Source organism: Fistularia commersonii, chromosome 1 (genome assembly GCF_037954325.1).
Source record: "Fistularia commersonii isolate RoL2024-O1a breed Wild chromosome 1, RoL_Fcom_v1.0, whole genome shotgun sequence".
Taxonomy (NCBI): domain Eukaryota; kingdom Metazoa; phylum Chordata; class Actinopteri; order Syngnathiformes; family Fistulariidae; genus Fistularia; species Fistularia commersonii.
In genome coordinates, this window is record NC_141284.1 from 4,109,670 (window position 1) to 4,130,981 (window position 21,312).

The 21,312-nt window shown below is 44.2% G+C and overlaps 1 protein-coding gene across 2 annotated transcripts in view; it reads right to left on the reverse strand.

Annotated features, from left to right (window-relative positions):
• Positions 1 to 397: 397 nt before the first annotated feature.
• Positions 398 to 21,312, reverse strand: part of c6h1orf226 (chromosome 6 C1orf226 homolog) — a 30,931-nt gene continuing 10,016 nt past the window's right edge. Inside the window, exons 1-4 of one of the 2 annotated variants that reach the window (XM_086144867.1) lie at positions 7,783 to 13,383; positions 7,065 to 7,255; positions 6,018 to 6,139; positions 398 to 4,422 (exon numbers count right to left, since the gene is read on the reverse strand). In XM_086144867.1, coding sequence (XP_086000993.1) covers positions 3,843 to 4,422; positions 6,018 to 6,139; positions 7,065 to 7,244 — 882 coding nt within the window. In that variant the 5' untranslated portion in view covers positions 7,245 to 7,255; positions 7,783 to 13,383 and the 3' untranslated portion in view covers positions 398 to 3,842. Of the gene's footprint in view, positions 4,423 to 6,017; positions 6,140 to 7,064; positions 7,256 to 7,782; positions 13,384 to 21,312 lie in introns of those variants that run through there. The other variant, XM_086144858.1, reaches the window with a different exon arrangement.

Consider the following 21,312-nt stretch of genomic DNA (forward strand, 5'->3'; position numbering starts at 1 on the left):
ATCCATCCATCCATCCCTATGTATTTCTATCCATCCATCCATCCATTAGTCCAACCATCCACCCCTTCATCTATCAATCAGACGATCCGTCCATCTATCGCTCCATCCATATCCATCCCCAAGTATTAAAGTTTTCCTCCTTTCTGCAGACGACGGAGACGTTCAGGAACCGATTGGTTGTCTCGCCGACTCACAGTCGGACGGCGATCAGACGCGGATCTGAAAGGATGGTTGGATCGGACGGAGGGCGAGAACCCGGCCACGCCGGTGATTGACAGATTCAGGAAGAAGAGTAACAAAAACAAATTTATAAAAAAAAAAAAAAAAAAAAAAAAACAACCCTTGGAGGAGGAGGCGATTGAAGTCCTAAAAAAAAAAATTCACTCCACACAAAACAGTCATTATTAAATCTATTTTTTTTTTTAGATTTTAACAGGTTACAGTCATGACAGGAGTTACATCTTTAAACAACAAACAATATGAAGTAAATCCATCAAATCACTGAGAATTTTTGAAGCACATTTTCATAAAAGTTTTTTATACATATATATATATATATTTACATATATAAATGCATAAAAACTTTTATTTTATGGAAATAAGAGATAGGAAGGCCGGCAGGTTTGTTTCCTGCGGCGCCGCCTGGAATCCTTCACACTCGAAACTCGGCTTCCTTCATTCGCCACAAACACCGGAGTCACGCCGACGGGAATTGAGAAGGAAAAAAAACAAAACAAATAAATGACAGAGAGATCTTCGGCTAAATAAAAACGGAGCTACGTCTACGTATCAAAAGAAATCATTGTCCTTCATCGAATTTTCACAATAAAAAGGGAAATTATATCACTAAAAAAGTGTTTTTCTGATAAAACGTACGCCGCTGTTCCTTCACGAAAGGGGAAACAAAGACGCCCGTTTCAGCGATTTTATTTTGATATAAAGATTATAACAGCCGGATGAATCTATTCTTTCTCTCCAATAAAAGGAAAAATAATAATAAACATTTTCTTTCCTGGTCGAGGGACCCCGCCGGGTCATATTGCATTTATTGTGAAAAAACAGGAGCAGCCGCTGATGTGTGTGTGTGTGTGTGTGTTTTGTTCAGCAGGTCAGACACACACAACCTTGGTCCCGACCAATTTCTGAAATAAGTTAATCGACAAAAAATCTACGAGGGAGAAGATTCTGGAGAGGATTCCTCCAATCTTCGAACCTCTCTTCTCACCTCACTGGCTCATCGATCCCATAAAAACACTTTGATTTGAGAAAAAAAACATTAAAAAATTAAACAATCCGATCGGAAAAATATCTATTGATGTTTTTTTAGAAAGAAAAACTACTTAGAACATCGGTAATAAAAAGTGATCCATATAAACCTTTTCAGACGGGTTCTGACGGGGTGTTGGAATAACGCGGGAAACTTTAAATATGCACGTCGGTCACATTCAAATGCACGGAAACCACCTTTGCAGGAAATGGCGCCTTGTATTTCCCTGTACGATTTAAATGCTGACAACCAATAAAACGCAGAAAACGCAAAAAAGCAGTTTCCATTGTTTCTAAAGACTCATTGCTGACCCCTAGTGGTCACCGGCGGTACTGCAGGCTAATACTGAACACCCTGTGAAGTTGATGTCATTGGAGGGGAAAAAAAAAAATTAAAATAAATATAATAAAGGATGTTATCTTAAAAATATGTAAGAAAATTCAGGAATTTACAAAAAGAAGCCCCAGAGCATTCATATATTTAAAAAGGTCCAGTTAGTTGTGATGATGATTCTTAAAAAAAAAATAAAGTAAATAAAAAAAAATTAAAAAAAACCCCTACGGAAGATGCAAAAATTGGACAGGAAGTCATTTACCAATCGTGTGCTTTCTTTAAACCTCAGGTTCCCGAACTCTCGCGGATCTATACATTCCAACTCATGCTAAGCTAACGTGCAGGGGGAGGAGCCTATCCCAGCTGTCACTCAGAAAAGAGGCGTGGCCTAACATGGTCACCTGCCATGAGGTCACAGGTCAACACAGGTGTTGCACACATTCCATGGACGCCCTTAGATTTTTGGAGAGAATTTCACCTTTTTTGATGAAATAAACATTTATATATTCTTAAAAATGTATTTAAATCACGTGAATATCGAGTAATCGGTGATGATGATCCTCCCCCCCCCCCGAAACGAGCGAAAGGACCTGGAATAGACAACTTTTCCCGTACGATCGACGTCCTATCGATCGAACATCCGATGGGTTTGTCGCCTCCACGTTCCCGCAGCTGGACAGCGACGCTTTCCAAACATTTGGTTACATGTGCGTCAGAACGGAAATCGATTATTTTAAGTCGGAAACAAATCAAAAGGCTCATCTTTGACATTCTGGCTTGAAGACGGTCGTCCACCTGCCCACTACACATACTTTACCCGAGACCTCCATCGAAAAGCAGCGTCCAAAACCATCATACTTTACTCTTCTTGTACTTTTACTTCACTCTGATATTACCGGTAAAGAAAACAGAAGGACGCGAGCGGACGAACACACGCGTCTTAAAACATCTTAACTTTCCCCCGTTCACGCTTTTCCAGCTCGCCGGCGAAGCGAAAGTCCAAGGTGAATAACTCGCCTCCCCTTTTTTTCGCCACGGCAACCGGTATGAGAACGCCATGATGGATAATAAAAAAAAAAACCCCGGAAACGTGAATTTATGTCTTCGCTTTGCGACGAGTAGGACGCACTTCTATCATCTCTTGCCGCTGACAGCTCATTATCCCGCAGCTTCTCGCCGCTCCGCCCTCCGCTCGCCGCCGCCCGTCAATCTCCTCGCCGCTGGCTCACATCCACTTGCTAGCATCCCTTCTCCTCCTCACCATCCATCCATCTTCTCGCCACCCGCTCATCAATCCGACCTCCGATCTACTTCCGCCTCGTCTGTTATTTCATCCAGATACGTTTTCGTTTGTTACGGTAAAAGATAAAAGGTGGATTTTTGGCGTTGTTTTGGCGCCGATCGTCCGCGGAGGACCGATCTCGACGGCGAGAAACACCTGCTGTTTGTATCGGAGGTTTAATCACTTTTCGTTATCGACCGTCAAGAAGCGGTTTGATTTAAAGCACTTACAATGACTGACCCCGCGAGGAGTGTGTGTGTGTGTGTGTGTTGTTTTTACGGCTTCAGGGGGACATTTTGAAGCCGACACAGAACCGAAATGACCAAATTTGGGCAATATCTGTTTTTTTTTTTCGGATTTGGAGACGTCACACGAAGGCAAAACGTCGGAAACGTCGTCGCTCGGGGAACGTTTGGACCGACGCGGAGAAACGTGGGACTCTCCGCGAACCGACACCGCCGTTTTTCGTTGAATTAGCGGACAAATAACGAAATTCGAGCGAATACGTCGCGTGACTGAACCGCTCGCGTTCTCCGGAAGAGCATTCGGTCTCTGAGAACTTTTTACTTTATTTTTTTTTTCAAGCTCCGTTCAAGGAGATTAGAAATGTAAGTACACTTTAATAAATGTGTTTCCTTCTGCTAAAATGCTAAAAACTTAATATTTATGTGGCAGAGACGGGAGGAGCTCCTGCAACTGCTGTCTTTGGTTCTGATCACGGATTTTTTTTTTTTTAATTTTTTTGTTCATTTCGGGGTTCATTTTTGTATCAAATGAGAGAAACTTCCCTTTTCACCCCGATCTTGGATTTCAAACTTTAAAAAAAAAAAAAAAAAAAGGTGATAAAACGAGAGATTTGGTCTCTGTTCCCTTTGACAGTTCACAGATTTTAAAAAGTCTTTGGCCGTTTAAGAGAGAAAAGTTTCTCTTCATTCGCAAACTCACGCCGGCCGTGGCCGTTCACTCGAAAGACAGCAGGTCTGGGTGAGGCTCCGCCTCCTCGCCGGGCGTGGCGTCCTCGCCGAGGCTGATGCGGCAGGCGGTTTTCCCGGCGCGTGGCGTGGACGCCAGTCGGGAATCCGGCGCCGGCTGCTGCTGCTGCTGCCAGACGCCGCAGTCTGTAACCGGCGGGTTCTTGTTGATGAGATCCGGCACGGAAAGCTGAAGCTGCGGCCGGCGATCCTCCGCGCTTTCTCCTTCTCCGCCCGCCAACCCGTTGCTCCGCTTCGCCTCCGGGTCGACCTTCTCGCCGCCTCGGACCGGAGGGGCGGCCGCCTCCTCCTCCTCCGCCGCCGCCGCCTCCTCCTCCGCCGCCGCCGGCCGCTTCTCTTCACCGTTCCTCAGCTCCTCCTCGGCGATGAGGGGCGTCTTGTCCGGGGAGGAGAGGAAGGAGGAGGAGTCGGCGGCGGAGTCGGGGGAGGAGACCACCGGGTCGGAGGAGATCATCATGTCCTGCGTGGTCTTCAGCGCCCGGGGGAGGCGCTTCTTCCCCGACGGGGGCGGCGGGTCCAGACGGGGGAAGGAGTCGAAGGCCAGGTGACTGGAGGAGGGAGGGAGAGGAAGAGTTAGAATATGAAATCGACAGTTCCGAAGCGGGAAATCGGGAATCGGCGACGAGTGATCTGAGATCCGCCGCCGGCGAGGATCTGAAAGGTAAAGGAAGTGAAGGGAGTGAAGGAAACGACGAGGCTCCTCTGGTTCCAACCAGAACATCTGAGCTGGGACGACTTGTTTTGGATCCGGACGCCAGACGGCCAATGGGGGAGCTCCTGGTTGGTTGCCCCGCCTGTCAATCATCTTTCCATCCAGCAACCAAGCTGGTCCATCCATCCATCCATCCATCCATCCGTCCATCCATCCATCCATCCATCCATCCGTCCATCCGTCCATCCATCCGTCCATCCGTCCATCCATCCGTCCAATCCATCCATCCATCCATCAGTCCATCCATCCTTCTATCTACTTATGCATCCATCAATCCGTCTGTCAAATCCTATATCTTTCCATCCATCCATCCATCCATCCATCCATCCATCCATCCGTCGATCTACCCATCTGTCCATCCATCCATCAACCCCTACATCTTTCCATCCATCCGCCCACCCCCATAGCTATTCTATCTACTTATGCATCCATCCATCCATCCATCTGTCAACCCCTACATCCATCCATCCATCCATCCATCCATCCATCCATCCATCCATCCATCCATCCATCCGTCGATCTATCCATCAACCCCTACATCTTTCCATCCATCCTTCTACCTACTTATGCATCCATCAATCCGTCTGTCAAACCCTATATCTTTCCATCCATCCATCAATCTACCCCATCTATGTATCTCACTACCTTTTCATCCAACCATCCCTCTATCTACTTATCCATCCATTACTGGAGTAGCATTGATAAAGTAACGGCGGAGCTGAACCTGCGCTTGTATTCTCGCCGTCAGCAATGCAAACCTCAGAGCAGGAGGCCTCGGAGGAGTCGGAGAAATGACGTGGCAAACGTTCAACGGCTTCAGAACATCACAAACATTTAAGCTCGTCTCCTTGACGTCCCCTTTTTTCCTAACCGAATGGAATATTCCTTCACCCGGAGCCTTCCGCTCGCCGCCCGCCCCCGAGAATCTCCGCTCTAACAGCTGCACCAAAAAAACAAAACAAAAAAAAAGCCAACCTCTTCCTCCGACAACAGGAAATCTCCACGGCAACCGCATCCCCCACTCATGGAGACGCGCCCACGGGAAGTTTAATTTCAATTTAATGGAAGTTTTTGTCGCTACAAATGGAGCTACTTGATGCTTCAAGACATTTTTAACAGCGGCGGACGTTACGCCATCTTTTAACAAGATCTTCGGGAAGGATCTTCGTCAAGAGTCCCGGAAGATGTACAGTTGTGCACGTCCGAGACATCGCACGGTCGAGTTATTTCTTCACGCACCGATGCCAGGGGACAATAAGGATAAATAAAGCAAACACACAAAAAAAAAACAAAAAAAAACACAACAACAACAAAAAAAGGGTCTCAGTCCAATGGCAGGAAAAAGGTATTTGAGGAGAAATGAGGTTTGGTTGCTAAAAAAAAATAAATAAAAATGTGTTGTGAGCATCTCCCGCAGGCTCGGGGTCGTACCTGTTGGAGGCGGAGCCTAGCTGGTCCACGCAGCTCCAGACGGCGCCCACGTTCTTGTTGACCTCGGTGACCCCGATGTCCCCGATGTGGCTGGACTCCTTCCTCCTCAGCAGGTCGTTCACCTGGTGAACCCCATGCAGACGGACAGAGAGATGGTTATACGGGAGGTTAAAGCCGGAGGAAAGAACCAATAATACAATAATATACAATAATACGAGAGAAATAAAGATAAGACCCTTATATCTCGCTTTTACGGCTTTTTTTTTTTTTTTTTTTTTCCTGGAAAACGTTATCTAATAATTAAAATAATTTTGATTTCTGAGTTCTCTCTGGAATGGTACGATCCGTGGGTGACAATCTTTAAAAAAAAAAGGAATAAACCAAAAAAAGAAAAAAAAAAAAAAAAACAGAAAAATATATGAATATAAATCCTGACAAAAATTCTAGCGGTCGGAGAAACAGAGCGCAGTGAGCTGGGATGGACTGGTCCTGGTCTGACACACACACACACACACACACACACACACACACACACACACACACACAACACAAACTCATTGGCTCCTTTATTTTTTTTTTTCCTGGAAAACGTTATCTAATAATTACAATAATTTTGATTTCTGAGTTCTCTCTGGAATGGTACGATCCGTGGGTGACAATCTTTAAAAAAAAAGGAATAAACCAAAAAAAAAAACAAAAAAATATATGAATATAAATCCTGACAAAAATTCTAGCGGTCGGAGAAACAGAGCGCGGTGAGCTGGGATGGACTGGTCCTGGTCTGACTGACACACACACACACACACACACACACACACACACACACACACACACACACACACACACACACACACAGTCATCGGCTCTTTGCTGATTACATTAGCTCATGAGCGCCCTCTAGAGGGCGGCGCCGGTATTTCAGTCTCGATCCGTCCGCTATACCGATCAGATGCGATGTATTAGTTTTGCCGGTTGCTATAGCAACGGGCCATCTCCCAATCCTGTCGTTGGAAAAAAAAAAAAAAAACCCCGACCACGCGCACTGACCTTCGCCCCGACGGCCTTGCCCAGGTTGATGGCGTTCTTCAGCCTCTGCTGGCCGCCGGAGGACGAGGAGTCGATGGAGCCGCTGCTCAGGTTGTGGCCGGCGGAGCGTCGGGCCGACGGCGGGCCGGGCCGGGACGTCTGGGGGCTCTGCTGCTGCTGCGCCACCGAGTTCTCAAACATGCTTTGATCGACTGGAAGAGACGGAGAAGTCGAGATGGCGGGTGAGAGCCATGACCGACTGATGTTTCGCCGACGTTTTTTCGTTTCAAGCAAAAGCCGGAAGGGATGGGACGGAACACCTCCGCACGGGAGGGGAATGAAAGGAATCCTCCACTGAAGTCGGGCACGTTTTTTTTTTCCCGAAAATAAACATCCGGGATGTGCCGAGATCCCGCTCTGATCGTCGTCGTGCTGAACTAAAAATGGAATTTCTTTGTATATCTTTTTTTTTTTCTGTTTTTTTTTTTTTTTTTTCGCGGGTGGAGGATTCCTCCGAAGAGGAGCACGTCGGGTTCGTCGCAATGACGGGACACCAGATGCGGAGCGGCGGCAGGAGACACCGTCGGGCAATTTCAAAATGATATAGAATATGGAAAAAAAAAATTACAAAATAAATGGCTGGCCGGGACACATGCACAACCACACTGACGAGAGAGAAAGAGTATGGATGAAAATGCAGAAACTGTAAAAAAAAAGAAAATAAACATCCAGCTCTTACCTTACACGTTTTCTCGGAAAGCATTCAACAAAACACACAGGCGTCAGATTTAAGGCCGTCTCCACCTCAGATTCGTGATTTATGAGGATCTACGAGGCCGAAGCCGCCTCACACACGGAAAGTAAAAAAAAAAAAAGAAAAAAGAAAGAAATGACGATCTGGACGCTAAGCGCGTTAGCCGCGGGGGCTGACGTCGATCCGCGGACGGACGTGGAACAGACGTCGTCTCGAATAACGGCGGAGAGAAACCCCAGAAAGACAGATAAAGATGGAGCGTCTCGGACATTTATAGATCCCTTCGGGTTGCAAATTAGCAGCGGCGGCGGTAAATGTAAATGTTTCGCAGAAAAGGCTGAAAATGAGCGGATTCTACAGGGGTATGACAGTGAGGTTTGAAGTTCAGCTTATTATAAAGACGTTTTTAGCTATTTAGCTTAAAAGTTGCAGCATAAAAAAAGGACAGACCCAAAGAAGTCATTTATTTATTTTCTTTGCAGCTAGCGGAGGTTTTCTCCTGGAGACCTGAAACCGTTCATTCGCTCATTTGCACGTACGTGCAGTTCAGGGTCTCCAATGAAACTCCTGGATGTTTTTGGACGGTGGGAGGAGATCGGAGAACGCGGAGAGAACTTGGAGACTCGGTGCAGAAAGGTAACCTGTCGGAATCCAACCAGGGACCGTTTTGCTGTGAGGCTAATGTGCTAACCGCTAACCGAAACCAGTCGTTTTCGATCCAAACCGGTTAAAACTTCTAAATCTGTGTTGCTGGTTTTGGACTTACGTCAAGTCCCATAAGTCATAAGATTTCTTTTCCTTTTTTTTTAAAAAATTTTTTCTACTTACCTACCAATTCCTGACCGACTTACTTTGAAATTAGCATGTAGCGAATTTTCACCGAGAGACGGGAAGGAAGTTAGCGAACTTCTTGACATCTGTAGAGGTCGACGCCTCCCTGACAATTCCTGACATCACTTTGTAAAATTCACCAGAATAAGTCGCTCTACCTTAAAAATACCCCCCAGGACGCGAAAGTCATTGTTTTTCAACAAGACACGACCGCCACCCGCTGGATGGCCAGGATCTTATGGGTGAAAGTAGACCAGATGCTAGCCGGCTATCTGTTTAAGTCTCGCGGTGCGTTCACGGACCGAGGTTTTTGTTTTGTTTCGGACGACAGGAAGTGACGAAGCTGCTGGTTTTGACTTGCGCCACTTCTGTGATCCCTTCCCTTTTGGCTAGCAGTTCAGCTAGCAGTTTACCCGTCGGAGTCCAGGGCCTTAAAGGTGAAAGTAGACCAGATGCTAACAGGCTATCTGTTTAAGTCTAGCGGTGCGTTCACGTACAACTGTTTTTGTTTTGTTTTGGACGACAAGAAGTGATGAAGCCGCTGGTCTTCCGCGATCCCTTCCGTTCAGTTAGCACTTTAGCTTAAGCAACAACGGCAGGACATTATGCATGTTTGCAACATCCCCCTCCCAGCCCCCCTGGCCGGGGTCGCTCCTGCGTCTCGGACCGTACGTCAAGGTCACCGAATGATTTCTGGATCGATGGCGTCCTGCTGCAGGGTTTATAAATCCTCCTTATTGATCTCACCAGACAACTGGACCACACACTCCTACACTTGGGCCTAATGGAGGGGTAATGGATGGTTCCGGTAATTCACCGAGGGCCTCCTTGGCAGGACTCTTGAAGGGCAGGAACTTTATTTTTTAGGCGTTGCACGTAACAAAGCGTGCGGCGGAGTACGTACGGACCCGGCTTTTTCCAGCTTTGGGTTTCGACACGTCGAGAGAAGATGCTTCCGCACGTCGCCACATGTTCTTGTCCACTTCCTTGTATGCACGTTAAAAACGCATTTTTTTTTTAACTTCCGGTCTGGGCCGTGCCCGAAAGCCTACGCGCTCCTGCGGCTCGGGGATATTCTAAACAAATGGAGATTTGGCCTGTTTTCAAAAGTGCTGGAATAATGGACTACAAAAGTTGCATAAAATCCATTACAGCTGTCCTGACCAAGGTCAGGCTGCAAAAAAAAAAAAAAAAAAAAAAAAAAGACAGACATGTATCTGATTTAAGACCATGTGCACCCCAAATGGGAGTGGAAAAAAATAAATCTAATTTAATTCAGGTTTTTATTGGGGTTCTTTGTTCTGTTCAAAATGAACTGTTGACCTGCACGCTCAAACCCGATTGGTCGATTAGCACTGCAGCGGGCGGCCTACAACTACAAAAATAAAAATCACATCAGGTTTTCTTGTGTATAGTTTCCAGGACTTTTTCCGCGCCGCTACAGTGCAACAGGTCAGACTTTATACGTTTCCCCAGAATGACTCTATGTTTATTCCTCTTTTGATTGAAAAGACGAGATCTACGACTGGAACTTATCTGTGAAATTATGACAAATTTATCACTGCTGGAGCAAAACAAGCAACACGATTCATCTGAAGGTTGCTCGTTTGGTCTCTAGATGCTTCTTACCAAGGTTCTGAAAAGTCCTTCAAGAAACTAACAAAAACATAGTGTTCACTCAGGAAGCAGAGAAAAGTAGAGGGAGGTGAAATCACTTTCCAGGAGAACTTAAGACATCTTCAGCACGTATGACTTTCTTTTTTTTTTCTCTCTTTTTTTTCATTTTTTTTTTTTATATTGTTACCTTCTTAAAATAATTCCCTGTCATTTTTTTTCTTTTTTTGGACACATTTTTGGACTTTTTTTTTTTTTTTTTTTTTTTTTTTAGCAGAACATGTGGCTCATTTTTCTGGAAAATTTGAAAAAAATGATGACAGGGATTATTTTAAGAAGGCGGCGATATTTTTTTCATTTTGGGGTTGTTTGATGAGAGGTGGGATCATTCACTCGTCATATTTGATATACAAGGGGGTCCCCAACTTTCGTCGGAATTCCGTTCCTGTGACGTGGCGAAACGTGATTTTTGCCGAAATTCTCATACTGTACAAAAATATCTGGGTCACTCCCTTATGCTAACATTGAAAAATTAAAACATAAATAAATTAATATACCTAATTTCACTTCCGTGTACAAGACTTACACTTGGGAAACATAAGGAGAGGCAAAAAGTTTCTAAAAAAACAACACATAAGACAGAAAGTGAATAGCACAATCCAATATGGTGTACGACTGGGGGAAAAAAAAAGTCAATTATCTTTAATAGCGACAAAAAGCGGTAACAACTGTTTGTCTATTTTGTGAACTCCAAGACACTCAAAAAAATAAAGAAAAAAGATACAATTTACGTCTCTGGCCGAGTGCGTATCAGAACCGGCGCAAATTTTCTAATTTGTTCATTATGAAAGAAAGACAATACGAACAATTAGGAGAGAAATTGAATTACCTATTTCTGCAGACCCTCTCACTGGAGAGCAACTGAATTAAGGACGTGTTACATTTTCCATTTTAAAACCTTAAAAAAAAATAAATAAATCACCCACTTACTGTAAATTGTAATTATTTAAACTGTATTAATTTATCTGTATATATGTTCATAACTGTGCAATATTTCATAACAGCTACATGTATAATATTTTTTCATTCTCTTGTGCACTCCTTATCTTTCACTTGTTACTAGTTTATTTGTATTTCTTATTCTCCCTTTTTCTCTTATATTTTCCTGTTTATACAATTTTTCTACTATTATTTATTATTGTTATATTTTTCTTGTAACTCTGGCACAACAATTTCCTTCAGGATAAATGAAGTTGTTCTTATTCTTATCTTCATTTTTTGCCTTTTGTCTAAATGATTTCCCATAGCTTTTCTTCGTTGTTTATCGGGACTAAAAACGCTGGGGTTTCCCTGTGGGCCTACAATGTGAAGAAAAAAATAAAGAAAAGAAGAAAAAGAAGTCGGTCTTCAAGATCGGACATTTTCAACGTCTGATAATTTTGTATCTTTAAAATAAATATTCACGTCCAAGCATTGATGGTGAACTCAGAAAAGTATTGGCCAAACAAAAGGTTGCGATAAGGAAATCACCATCAGTAAAAAAACATTTAGTCTTTATCCAGAATGCGTATTTCTCACATTATATCGAGGCAATCAACATTCACGGGGTCAAACTCTGGCCCGCGGGCCAAATTTGGCCCAAAGTGTTGTTATATTTGGCCCACGAAGCCATAACAAATGATTATTATAGCCTAGTGCGCATGTACTGCTAATACTACAAATCCCAGAATGCTCGCATTCACGCGCTCTCCTCTGTTGACGGTTGTCATGGCGACCTAATGCTAACACTGGCGCCGTGCTAACCCTTCGAAAAATGTCGAAAAGAAAGGCAGGAGATCAGGGTTGAGCTGTAATTAACGTTTTCTTTATGCACTTTTTCTTGCTACTCCAAGATGTGGGCTTGACTAGTGTGATGTTCATTAAAGGATATCATTATTATTATTAGTTAATTGGTTAATTATTGTTATTTCATTTTTACATTTATTATCAGCCTGCGGAAAAGGGTTACTGTTGAAATTTAATTCAGAAGGCTGCAAATAAAAGAGGCATGCTGTATTTAGTTAAGAAATGAATGCCATTGATTGGTTTATAAATTTGAATTTTGTTTTTGCATGTGTGCAATATTAAGTTATATACTGTATAGTATTAAGCTTTGCTTGTTCCACATATTTTATATTACTTTATATTTTTCAGCAAAACTTGTTTGGGTCCATATAAAAAGGTTCATATGGAGGAGGATTTTTTTCAATAAAATTTTAAAAAAGGTTTCTTTCAATTAAAAAAAAACAAACAAAAAAACTTTTTTTCCCCCAATCATTTTTTTTCAATAAATTAAAAAAATTTAACGCTGTGCATTTGAGTATAGAGACATTCACACATTTGGAGGTCTCCAGTGAACCACCTGCATGAATGAACCTCCAAACCACTGGCCAACTGTTGCACCAGAAAATAACATTTAAATTAAAAACAAGCAAACAATCTTTGGATTAATATCTATCGGTACCAAACGCAGCGACTTGGATTTTTTCTCCCCGTATAAAACCCGACCTGCTGCTGACATGGGAAACGAGAACCTTCTCCATCCTCCATTTGGCTGCTTTGCAGATACAATCGCAGAGCGAAAGGGGGAGGATTCAGAGAGACACCAAAAAAAAACAAAAAAAAGGGCTGCCGCCTCCTCTTGTGACCTCTCGGTAATCACAAAACCGTAAAATAACATGAAACGGTCTGGTTGTTGGCGTGGAGACGTGAGCCGGGGACAAAGAAGGCCTTTATCTTTGGAAGTCATCATGGATGTCATGAATCATGAATTTGGGGAAAATGTCAAACCGTTCATTCTTTCATTCACACGTTATAAAAGCATACATGTTTTATTAAGTTAAATTCTGTTTTTTTTTTTTTTTTTTTGCTCCAGAAACCAAAAGAAATACAGAAAAACGGCGTATTTATCACGGAATGAATCAGAAATTAGCAACACGTGCTATGACTGTTAATATAAATATTAATAAAATAATATTAATATAATATTAATATAAACATGAATATTAAAAAAAAAAACAGAAAAAAGTAAACAATCAGACAAACAGAGTGAAGGTTGCCATGGCGAACAGCGACACCTGGAGGGGAGAAAAAAAACAAAAAAAAAACGCAGCCTAAAAGGTAACCATTAGCTCCTCTTGAATAATGAAGGGTATGTGAGCGTCGCCGGCTGCGTGGGAGGCCGAGCGCCGTGGGAATGATTATCTCTGGGAAAAATAATCAGAGCGCAGACAAAAAAAAAAAAAAAAAAAATAGCCGAGATGCTGCACTTGACGAGGTCTGTGCGAGGCGGATCCCTTGCGGGGGCGTGCAGGCCGGGGTTTTATTTTGCGATTTCACGACGCCGGAAAAAAGGATTCCGGCGGCGGTAATCGTCCCTCGTTAGGACCGGAGCGAAGATTTAGAATATTCTCTCGAATAATCGTGATAATAATAATAGAAATAAAAAAAACAGGTTGATGCAGAATCTCCTGGCAGCGAGAAGCAGGGGGTTATTTTCAGAACCTAATCCCCTTTTAATGAGCGACGAGTCGCCTGCAAAATAATCAGCCGGGAGTCGGACTCGGTCGTCAGACGAGACGGTCAATGCGGTTGGTGCTCACTTTCTGTTCAGGAGGCGGCGGCGGCGGCGGCAGGCTGAGCGGAGCGGAGCCGTGACGCAACGCCAATGTAACACAGTGCAAAAAAGGGGAGGGGGCTCTAATTAATCCCACGGCGTGGCATCGGTCGGGGCCGCCGTCGAACTCGAAGTCGAGGCTCGTTCGATTTGACGGCGGTTTCCTCCCCGCTTCGATTCTAGTTGTTTGGCCTGGAAAATCCAATCGCTCGCGGGTAAGAAGTTAAGGCTCTGATTGGACTTCCGTTTAAGTGTTTGCTAATGCAAGGTTTTGTTTGAGAGAAATAAAGGATCACATACACACACACACACACACACACACACATATGCACATACACACACACACATATGCACATACACAAGTGCCACTCATTGGCTCTTTGCCGAATCTGTGTTTCCAATCATCTTTCGCAACTGCATTGAGTAATGAGGGCCTTCTAGAAGGCGGCGCCGGCGCATTCGTGCTGGATCGCTCAAAACGAGCGTATTCCTTTTGTTGGTTGCCATAGCAACCCCGAGGACCCAATTCCACGCGTTGATTCACGGTAAAATTACAAAGAAGTACGACTTCTTCAATGCTGAGTCACGGGTTTTTGCGGGTTTTTCGTTAAAGCTCGCTGAGGACGTAGTTAGATTGATTGGCGCTGAAAAAAAAGAAAAACAATGAGGAAAAATGATGACCTGAAATCTGATGCGGCTGCTCTGCGGTAAATAAACCTCGTCCTGTGTCTGAGCGAAGCCACCTTCACACGCAAACATAGTATTATGTAAATCACGCTGTCGCGCCGCTTATTAATAATGCAACTCGACTCGGATCCCGGCCTACAAAGTCGGCCTGCGGAAACAAACGCGGGGCGTTTCGCTCGTTCTTTCCCGTGATGGATTCTGAGCCGGCTTGTCGGGTTTCAAAGTCAGAAAATCCACCTCGGACCGCCCCTCGGGAGGCCGCGGGAGCAGCGCCGGAAAACTATTTTTACGCTCATAAGTGGATTTGAAAAATGTTAGCAGGAGGAGGCGGGGGGTCTAGTTTCAGAGTCGGTAAACGCAGGGATTCTGAAAAGAATCGCAATAATGCTGGAGCAGGAAGAAGCTTTCGATCGCGACAGACGCCAATCATTTCCACCCAGAACGAAATTATTACAAGGGTGCGGATATCATTGTCGCTGTCTTCGTCCTTTTAAGTGTCTCTTCCTGTTTACGTTCATATTTTTGGTTATTGTTGTGCTTCTGTGATGAATGACTTCCACCTATGGGGATCAATAGAAGTATTAAAAAGTAATATCTTATATCGGGGCAGGTTTCGCCGGAGAACGCGGGAAAACAAAAGGCGGAAATCTTCGGGCGGCGGTTCAGACTTCTTAAAACATTCAACGATTGTTTGCGCTTTCGGGACGACTCCTTTTTTTCCCTTCTCTTTCGGGACGTCGAGGGGCTCCGGATGTCCGACTGATGAAATCCCGGCACCGGGCGAATCAGGCGACGTCCCGCGGAGCGAACGCCGTCCACGTCGGCGCATTTTTCCGTCTGCCGTTTCTTGGCCCGCCACCCCTCCGCTTCTTCTTCTATCTTAATGGAGAATAATGTTCAGTAATGATGCAATTACCGCCGGGCTTTTCATCATGCGGAAGCGGTAATTGGCCAAATCAGCTCCAGCCACCTCCTCCCCGGGAGTTTCACCGGCGCCGGCCCGAGGTCGTAATTAGCTCGCTCCCCCGCGTCGCTATCGCCGATCAAAGTGGCGAATCCCGCACTTTGTTCTCCGATGAGGGGAACCTACTTCTGTCACGTGCACGCCGAGTCACGAAAAACGAGCTTACGCCCACGCTCGCTCAGCTTCCTTACTTATTTATTTTTGGGTTACTGATGTTTTCTTTTCTTTCTTCATCCGTCTTTCACTCGGGAATCTGGGCGTTCGCCGAAATATAATATTGTGCGGTTTCAGAGGAGCCTTTATAAATGGCTGAAATGACCAAAATGAAGTACAAAAAACAACATTTTTATCACTATATACACATTGATATATATACACTGCTCAAAAAAATAAAGGGAACACTTAAAAAACACATCCTAGATCTAAATGAATGAAATATTCTTATGAAATACTTTGCTCTTTACACAGTTGAATGTGCTGACAACAAAATCACACAAAAATGATCAATGGAAATCAATTGTATCAACCCATGGAGGTCTGATTAGGAATCACAGTCAAAATTAAAGTATAGAAACAAACTCCAGGCTGATCCAACTTTGATGTAATGTCCTTAAAACAAGTCAAAATGAATCTGTGTTGCTTCCTGAGTGGACACTATGATTTCACAGACGTGTGATTGACTTGGAGTTACATTGTGTTGTTCAAGTGTTCCCTTTATTTTTTTGAGCAGTATATATATATAGGTGAGGGCTGGGATTTATTGGGAAATTTTGTGTAACAGAAGACCATTTCTCAAACAAAAGACAACCAAAAAAACCAAAATAAAATATTAAAATTTGATCTCTCACTCATAGAAATGTATGTTTGCAGATACATCTGAATGGAGTCAAATATAAATATAGATTAGGGCTGGGATTTCAACGGGAACATTTTGATCCAGCGTTTTGGATCAAACGTCCGACGTTGATCCGAACGTCCGACGTTTGATCCAAAAGTGACAAAAATCAACGCACATTTAATTTGCATCGTGGAACACGTCTCGAACATTTACGGAAACGACGCCGGCTGACGGAGCTTCCAGGTGGAGGTAGAAATAAAGATTTTTACAGGAGCACTTCCAGTCTTTGCTAGCATCTCAGCGCTAGCACGCTAGCTGTAGATGCTACCTTTGCCGCGGAAGGCAACGGCATTGCTATTATAAGCAGTCAACACATTGCTAATCGACACTTTTAGGTGGTCCAAACTCGGAAGCGAAACATTCAAAATGCACGTCGGATGAGTCGACGTATCCCAGAGCGACTGACGAGTTACCGAACCGTCGTCCAGAAAGACGACGTCAAAACAAACAAAATGTACCGTGATGAAAACTGATGGGAAAATATGCATTCATTCATCAAACTTCCTTTTACAATGAGATTAATTTCGCTTAATTAATAACAAACCTCTGATTAATTTGATTAACTCACACATTTACATGTGCCAACACATAACACGTTTTACGAGAAAGGGCCTCGAACGCATTGCGGAGGAAAACGAACCTTAAAAATGTGGTCAGTCCTTTCAATCGTCACGATGGAGACAAAATAAAGTGGAAAGAAGGGGAAAAATTCATCGGCGCTTCCGTTCTGGCTGAACAACTAAGACTAATTTACATCCGGCCTGGTACTGTAGCACCACCGCGGTCGGAGTAAATATCGTTTAGATAAAAGCCCGGGCTATTCATTGAAGTCGTGCCGTAAATTATTTATCATTAGTGATATTATGTCTCCGCCGTCGACAGTCGACGGCGCCGGCGATAATGATGACGGATCTACTGCGCCGCAGCTCATTAAGGCCGCCGGTGTCCGACAACAACGACGGAAGAAAAAGACAACCCCGGTTTTTCCTCTGAAGGGGATGAATGCTGCTTTGTTTTGTTTTTTTTTTTTCCCCCCCGTCTTTAAAACCTTACAGGCTTTTTGAAGACGATATCTTTAATGACGGATCTGAGCGCAGAGAGATGAACGTCCAGGCTGAAGTGAACCAGAAGGTCTTCATTAAGACTAGCGCTTATGGCTAAAGAATTAGCTAACATGGTCACATAAAGATGTGTCAGTAGGAAAGGTTGAGCGCAGTGAACATAAAACTGCCACTCCAAGTGCAGTGAGTATTCGAGGAGCGCCGCGAAGGAGGTACAAAGAGAAACCCGAGGAAGTGAAAAACATGTAAATATTGTTTATTTTATACCGAATGCTAAACAGCCTATGCTAATAAAGTGCTCCGCCGGTCCGCGGATGCATCCAAACTCCTTACAGCACCTTCGCAATCAACCACTCCAACATTTAAGAGTACTTATTTTAACATTTATCTTCATGAAAATGTGATTTTGACTTTTGACTAGCGTGCTAGAACGCGCCGTTACGTGCACACGGGCAGTGACGCCTGTGTCAGACAAGGTCAGATTGGACAGACCGACTGTCAGTCAAGTGACAAATTTCATAGTGAGGAGGATAAGATGACGTCTACGTTTTAATGCCGCGCGATCGATCGACCGGTAGATCGCGATCGACGTATCGGACACACCTGATATAGAATCTCCAACAGGAAGACTCTATAAAGAGTCTAGAACTCAATTATTACCATTACACTATTTACTCTATTACTCTGCATCATCATTGTCGGGTTTCTTGTTGATGTCTTTGAAAGAGCCGTGTTTTCACAGTTCTGTTTTTACGGCTGACACCTGGCGGCGAACCAAGCCCTTCCCGCCAAAACCCCCCAGGGAACAGTAAGGATCATCCAATATGGGTCATAAAGCATTAATGGGTTCGCTGTAAATTAATGTGCAAAAGTACTGGATGGAATCTGAAAATAAACGCTGTAAAAAAAAAAAAGGGAATTGCGTCCTTTTAAATTGACTGGACTTGCAGCACATTTATTCTTCTCTTGGCAACCGGACTTTTTTTTTTGCCCTTGACGATGTTTCACCTCTCATCCGATAGGCTACTTCAGTTCCGCAATGTTTGTTTGCGAGAATTAACCAGGACCTGGATGCTGAGAAGCTCTACAAACAGCCATTTAGGATAAAAAAAAAACAAAAAAAAAAACAAAACAAAACAAAAAAACAACCAGAAACATTGCAGCTGCTGAAAAAGCTTCAATCTGTCACTTTAAGGGATCATAATTGGGTGTAAAAAAATAACTTAAAAAAATAAATAAAAAAAAAAAAAAAAAAAAAAAAATCAGACTTTTTAATGAATCAGAGGAATACTGGAATGGAGATGTCACATCCAGATACATATATCCAGCGGCTGATTGGAAATACCGCATTCAAGTTTAATTAATTGCTACCTTTATCCCTCTACTCCCCGTCCTCTTATCAGCGGCACCGTTCTCAAATCCAATTTCCAGCGGGAGCCGACGCTCGGGTTCTTTTCTCATCTACGTAATTAGCCAAATTTGTTCGGTGTCCCGCTTGTGGCGCCGCAACGGGAGGCGACTACGGTCCGAAGAGCGAGCGACGACCGAGAACTCCCTTTCGCGTCCGCCAGATCTCCTTCATCTTATGAGACAACATTTGGGCTAAAACACCAAAATTCCCCCAGAGTTTAAAGAAGCCGTTCAACACAAGCGACGTATGAAAAAAATCACAGGTGGAGAATTTGGATGGGAGGGTAAAGTTCGGCAAAGTCCGATCGCGAATTAACGTGAAAATGAACTGATCGCAAGCTAATCGGAGCGACAGGTTGGGATTTTTGCGCGACTGGTTGGATAGCAACCCGGCGGTCGGATGTTAACGAGAAGTCCGAAGCTCTGCGATCTTTCCCGACGTCAGAAACCAGATAATCAGTTGAATAAAACAACTACAGGTAAACAGGAAGTCAGGAATCGAGCTGTGGCTCCAACAGGAGACAGGAAGGGAATGTTTAGGGGTTAGCGCTTGCTAAGGTACGGCAAAAACGAATCGTATAATAAGCTAACAGGCGTCAGAAATAAGATTTTGAGCCACCTGGTTAGATTGAGACTGGGTTCTTTCAGCGCGGGGTCTTCATGTTCCCCCGATGCTTGTTCTCTGGTTCTGCAGATCCTTCTAAAACGACTTCTAAGTGAAGCTTCGCAGCAGCGCGGCGCTTGAACAGTTAAAAAGAAAAGCAGTTTCCCCACTTTAATCCACCTCCCTTATCTTTTAATAAACCGGCCGACCTCCTTTGATACCCGACAGCGCCCCGTGTCTGTTTATAAACACCCTTTGTCTGCTTATAAGCATGTAATTTAATTATAAAAGGAAAATGGAGGGCGAGGCAGATAAGGAAAGGGCAGGATGTGGACGGCGCGGGAAAAAAAAAGGCGATGGAGTCGCGTCTGTGACTGGAAACTAAAGCTAATCTGGGCGAGGTGGACCGAGACGTGAAGGCTGGGCAGAGGTTTGTGGGTGCTGAGTTAAAAACACAGGAAGTGACTGGACACAGAACCAGGAAGTCATGGGACATAGAATCAGGAAATGATGTGACACAGAAGTGACGGGACAAAGAACCAGGAAGTCATGGGACATGAAACCAGGAAGTGATAGGGCACAGAACCAAGAAGACCAGGAAGTGATGGGCACAGAAACAGGAAGTGATTGGACATGGAACCAGGAAAACCAGGAAGGGATATGACAGAGAAACAGGAAGTTATGGGGAACAGAACCAGGAAGTGATGGTACCCAGAATCAGGAAGTGATGTGAAACTGAACCAGTAAGTGACAGGACAAAGAACCAGGAAGTGATAGGACACAGAAACAGGAAGTGACGGGACATGGAACCAAGAAGACCAGGAAGTGATGCGACATGGAACCAAGAAGACCAGGAAGTGATGCGACATGGAACCAGGAAGTGATAGAGCACAGAACCAAGACGACCAGGAAGTGATGGGACATGGAAAGAAGAAAACCAGGAAGTGATAGGACACAGAAACAGGAAGTAATGGGACATGGAACAAGGAAGACCAGGAAGTGACGAGACACAGAAACAGGAAGTGATGGAGCACAGAACCAGGAAGTGACGGGACAAAGAACAAGGAAGACAGGGAAGTGATAGGACACGGTTCCATGAAGTGATAGGATACAGAAACAGGAAGTGATGGGACATGGAACCAGGAAGTGATAGAGCACAGAATCAAGAAGACCAGGAAGTGATGGGACACAGAAACAGGAAGTGATGGGAAATGGAACAAGGAAGACCAGGAAGTGATGGGACACAGAAACAGGAAGTGATGGAGCACAGAGCTAGGAAGTGGTGGGACACAAAAATAAACCAAAAAGTTGTTGTGAAACACAACAAACACTGCTTTCTAAAAATGTCCAACATTGGAGTTATAATATTAAAGTTGTAGGGGTCAAAGGTAATCTTATCTGCTGCTCCGTGAGGGCTCAGCTTTGCTTTAGCGCTAATACCTGCTGGCTAACCGGAGCGTGTTTTTCCTGGCAGATTGTCTGCTGTGCCTCATATTTCTCACCAAACAAAAAGCCGAGGAACATCGACGAGGCCGTCTCAAACCTTCAGAAGGTGAGCATTAAGAGTCCGACTTTCTGAAATGACTGCCGAGGCCATTGGGCCCAGATGCGGCCCACATCTGTTCTCATTTCGGTTCCCATTTCCTCGATTTAGCCTTGATCTGCGGCTCATTAAACACTTTCGGGCGCCGCAAATGGACCGCAGGTGACTGAAGCGTCTGAGATGAGACCCGGATGTGTCTGCTGTCTGGGGCTTTTAAAAGTCTGGAAATGAAACCTCCCGCTCGGCTC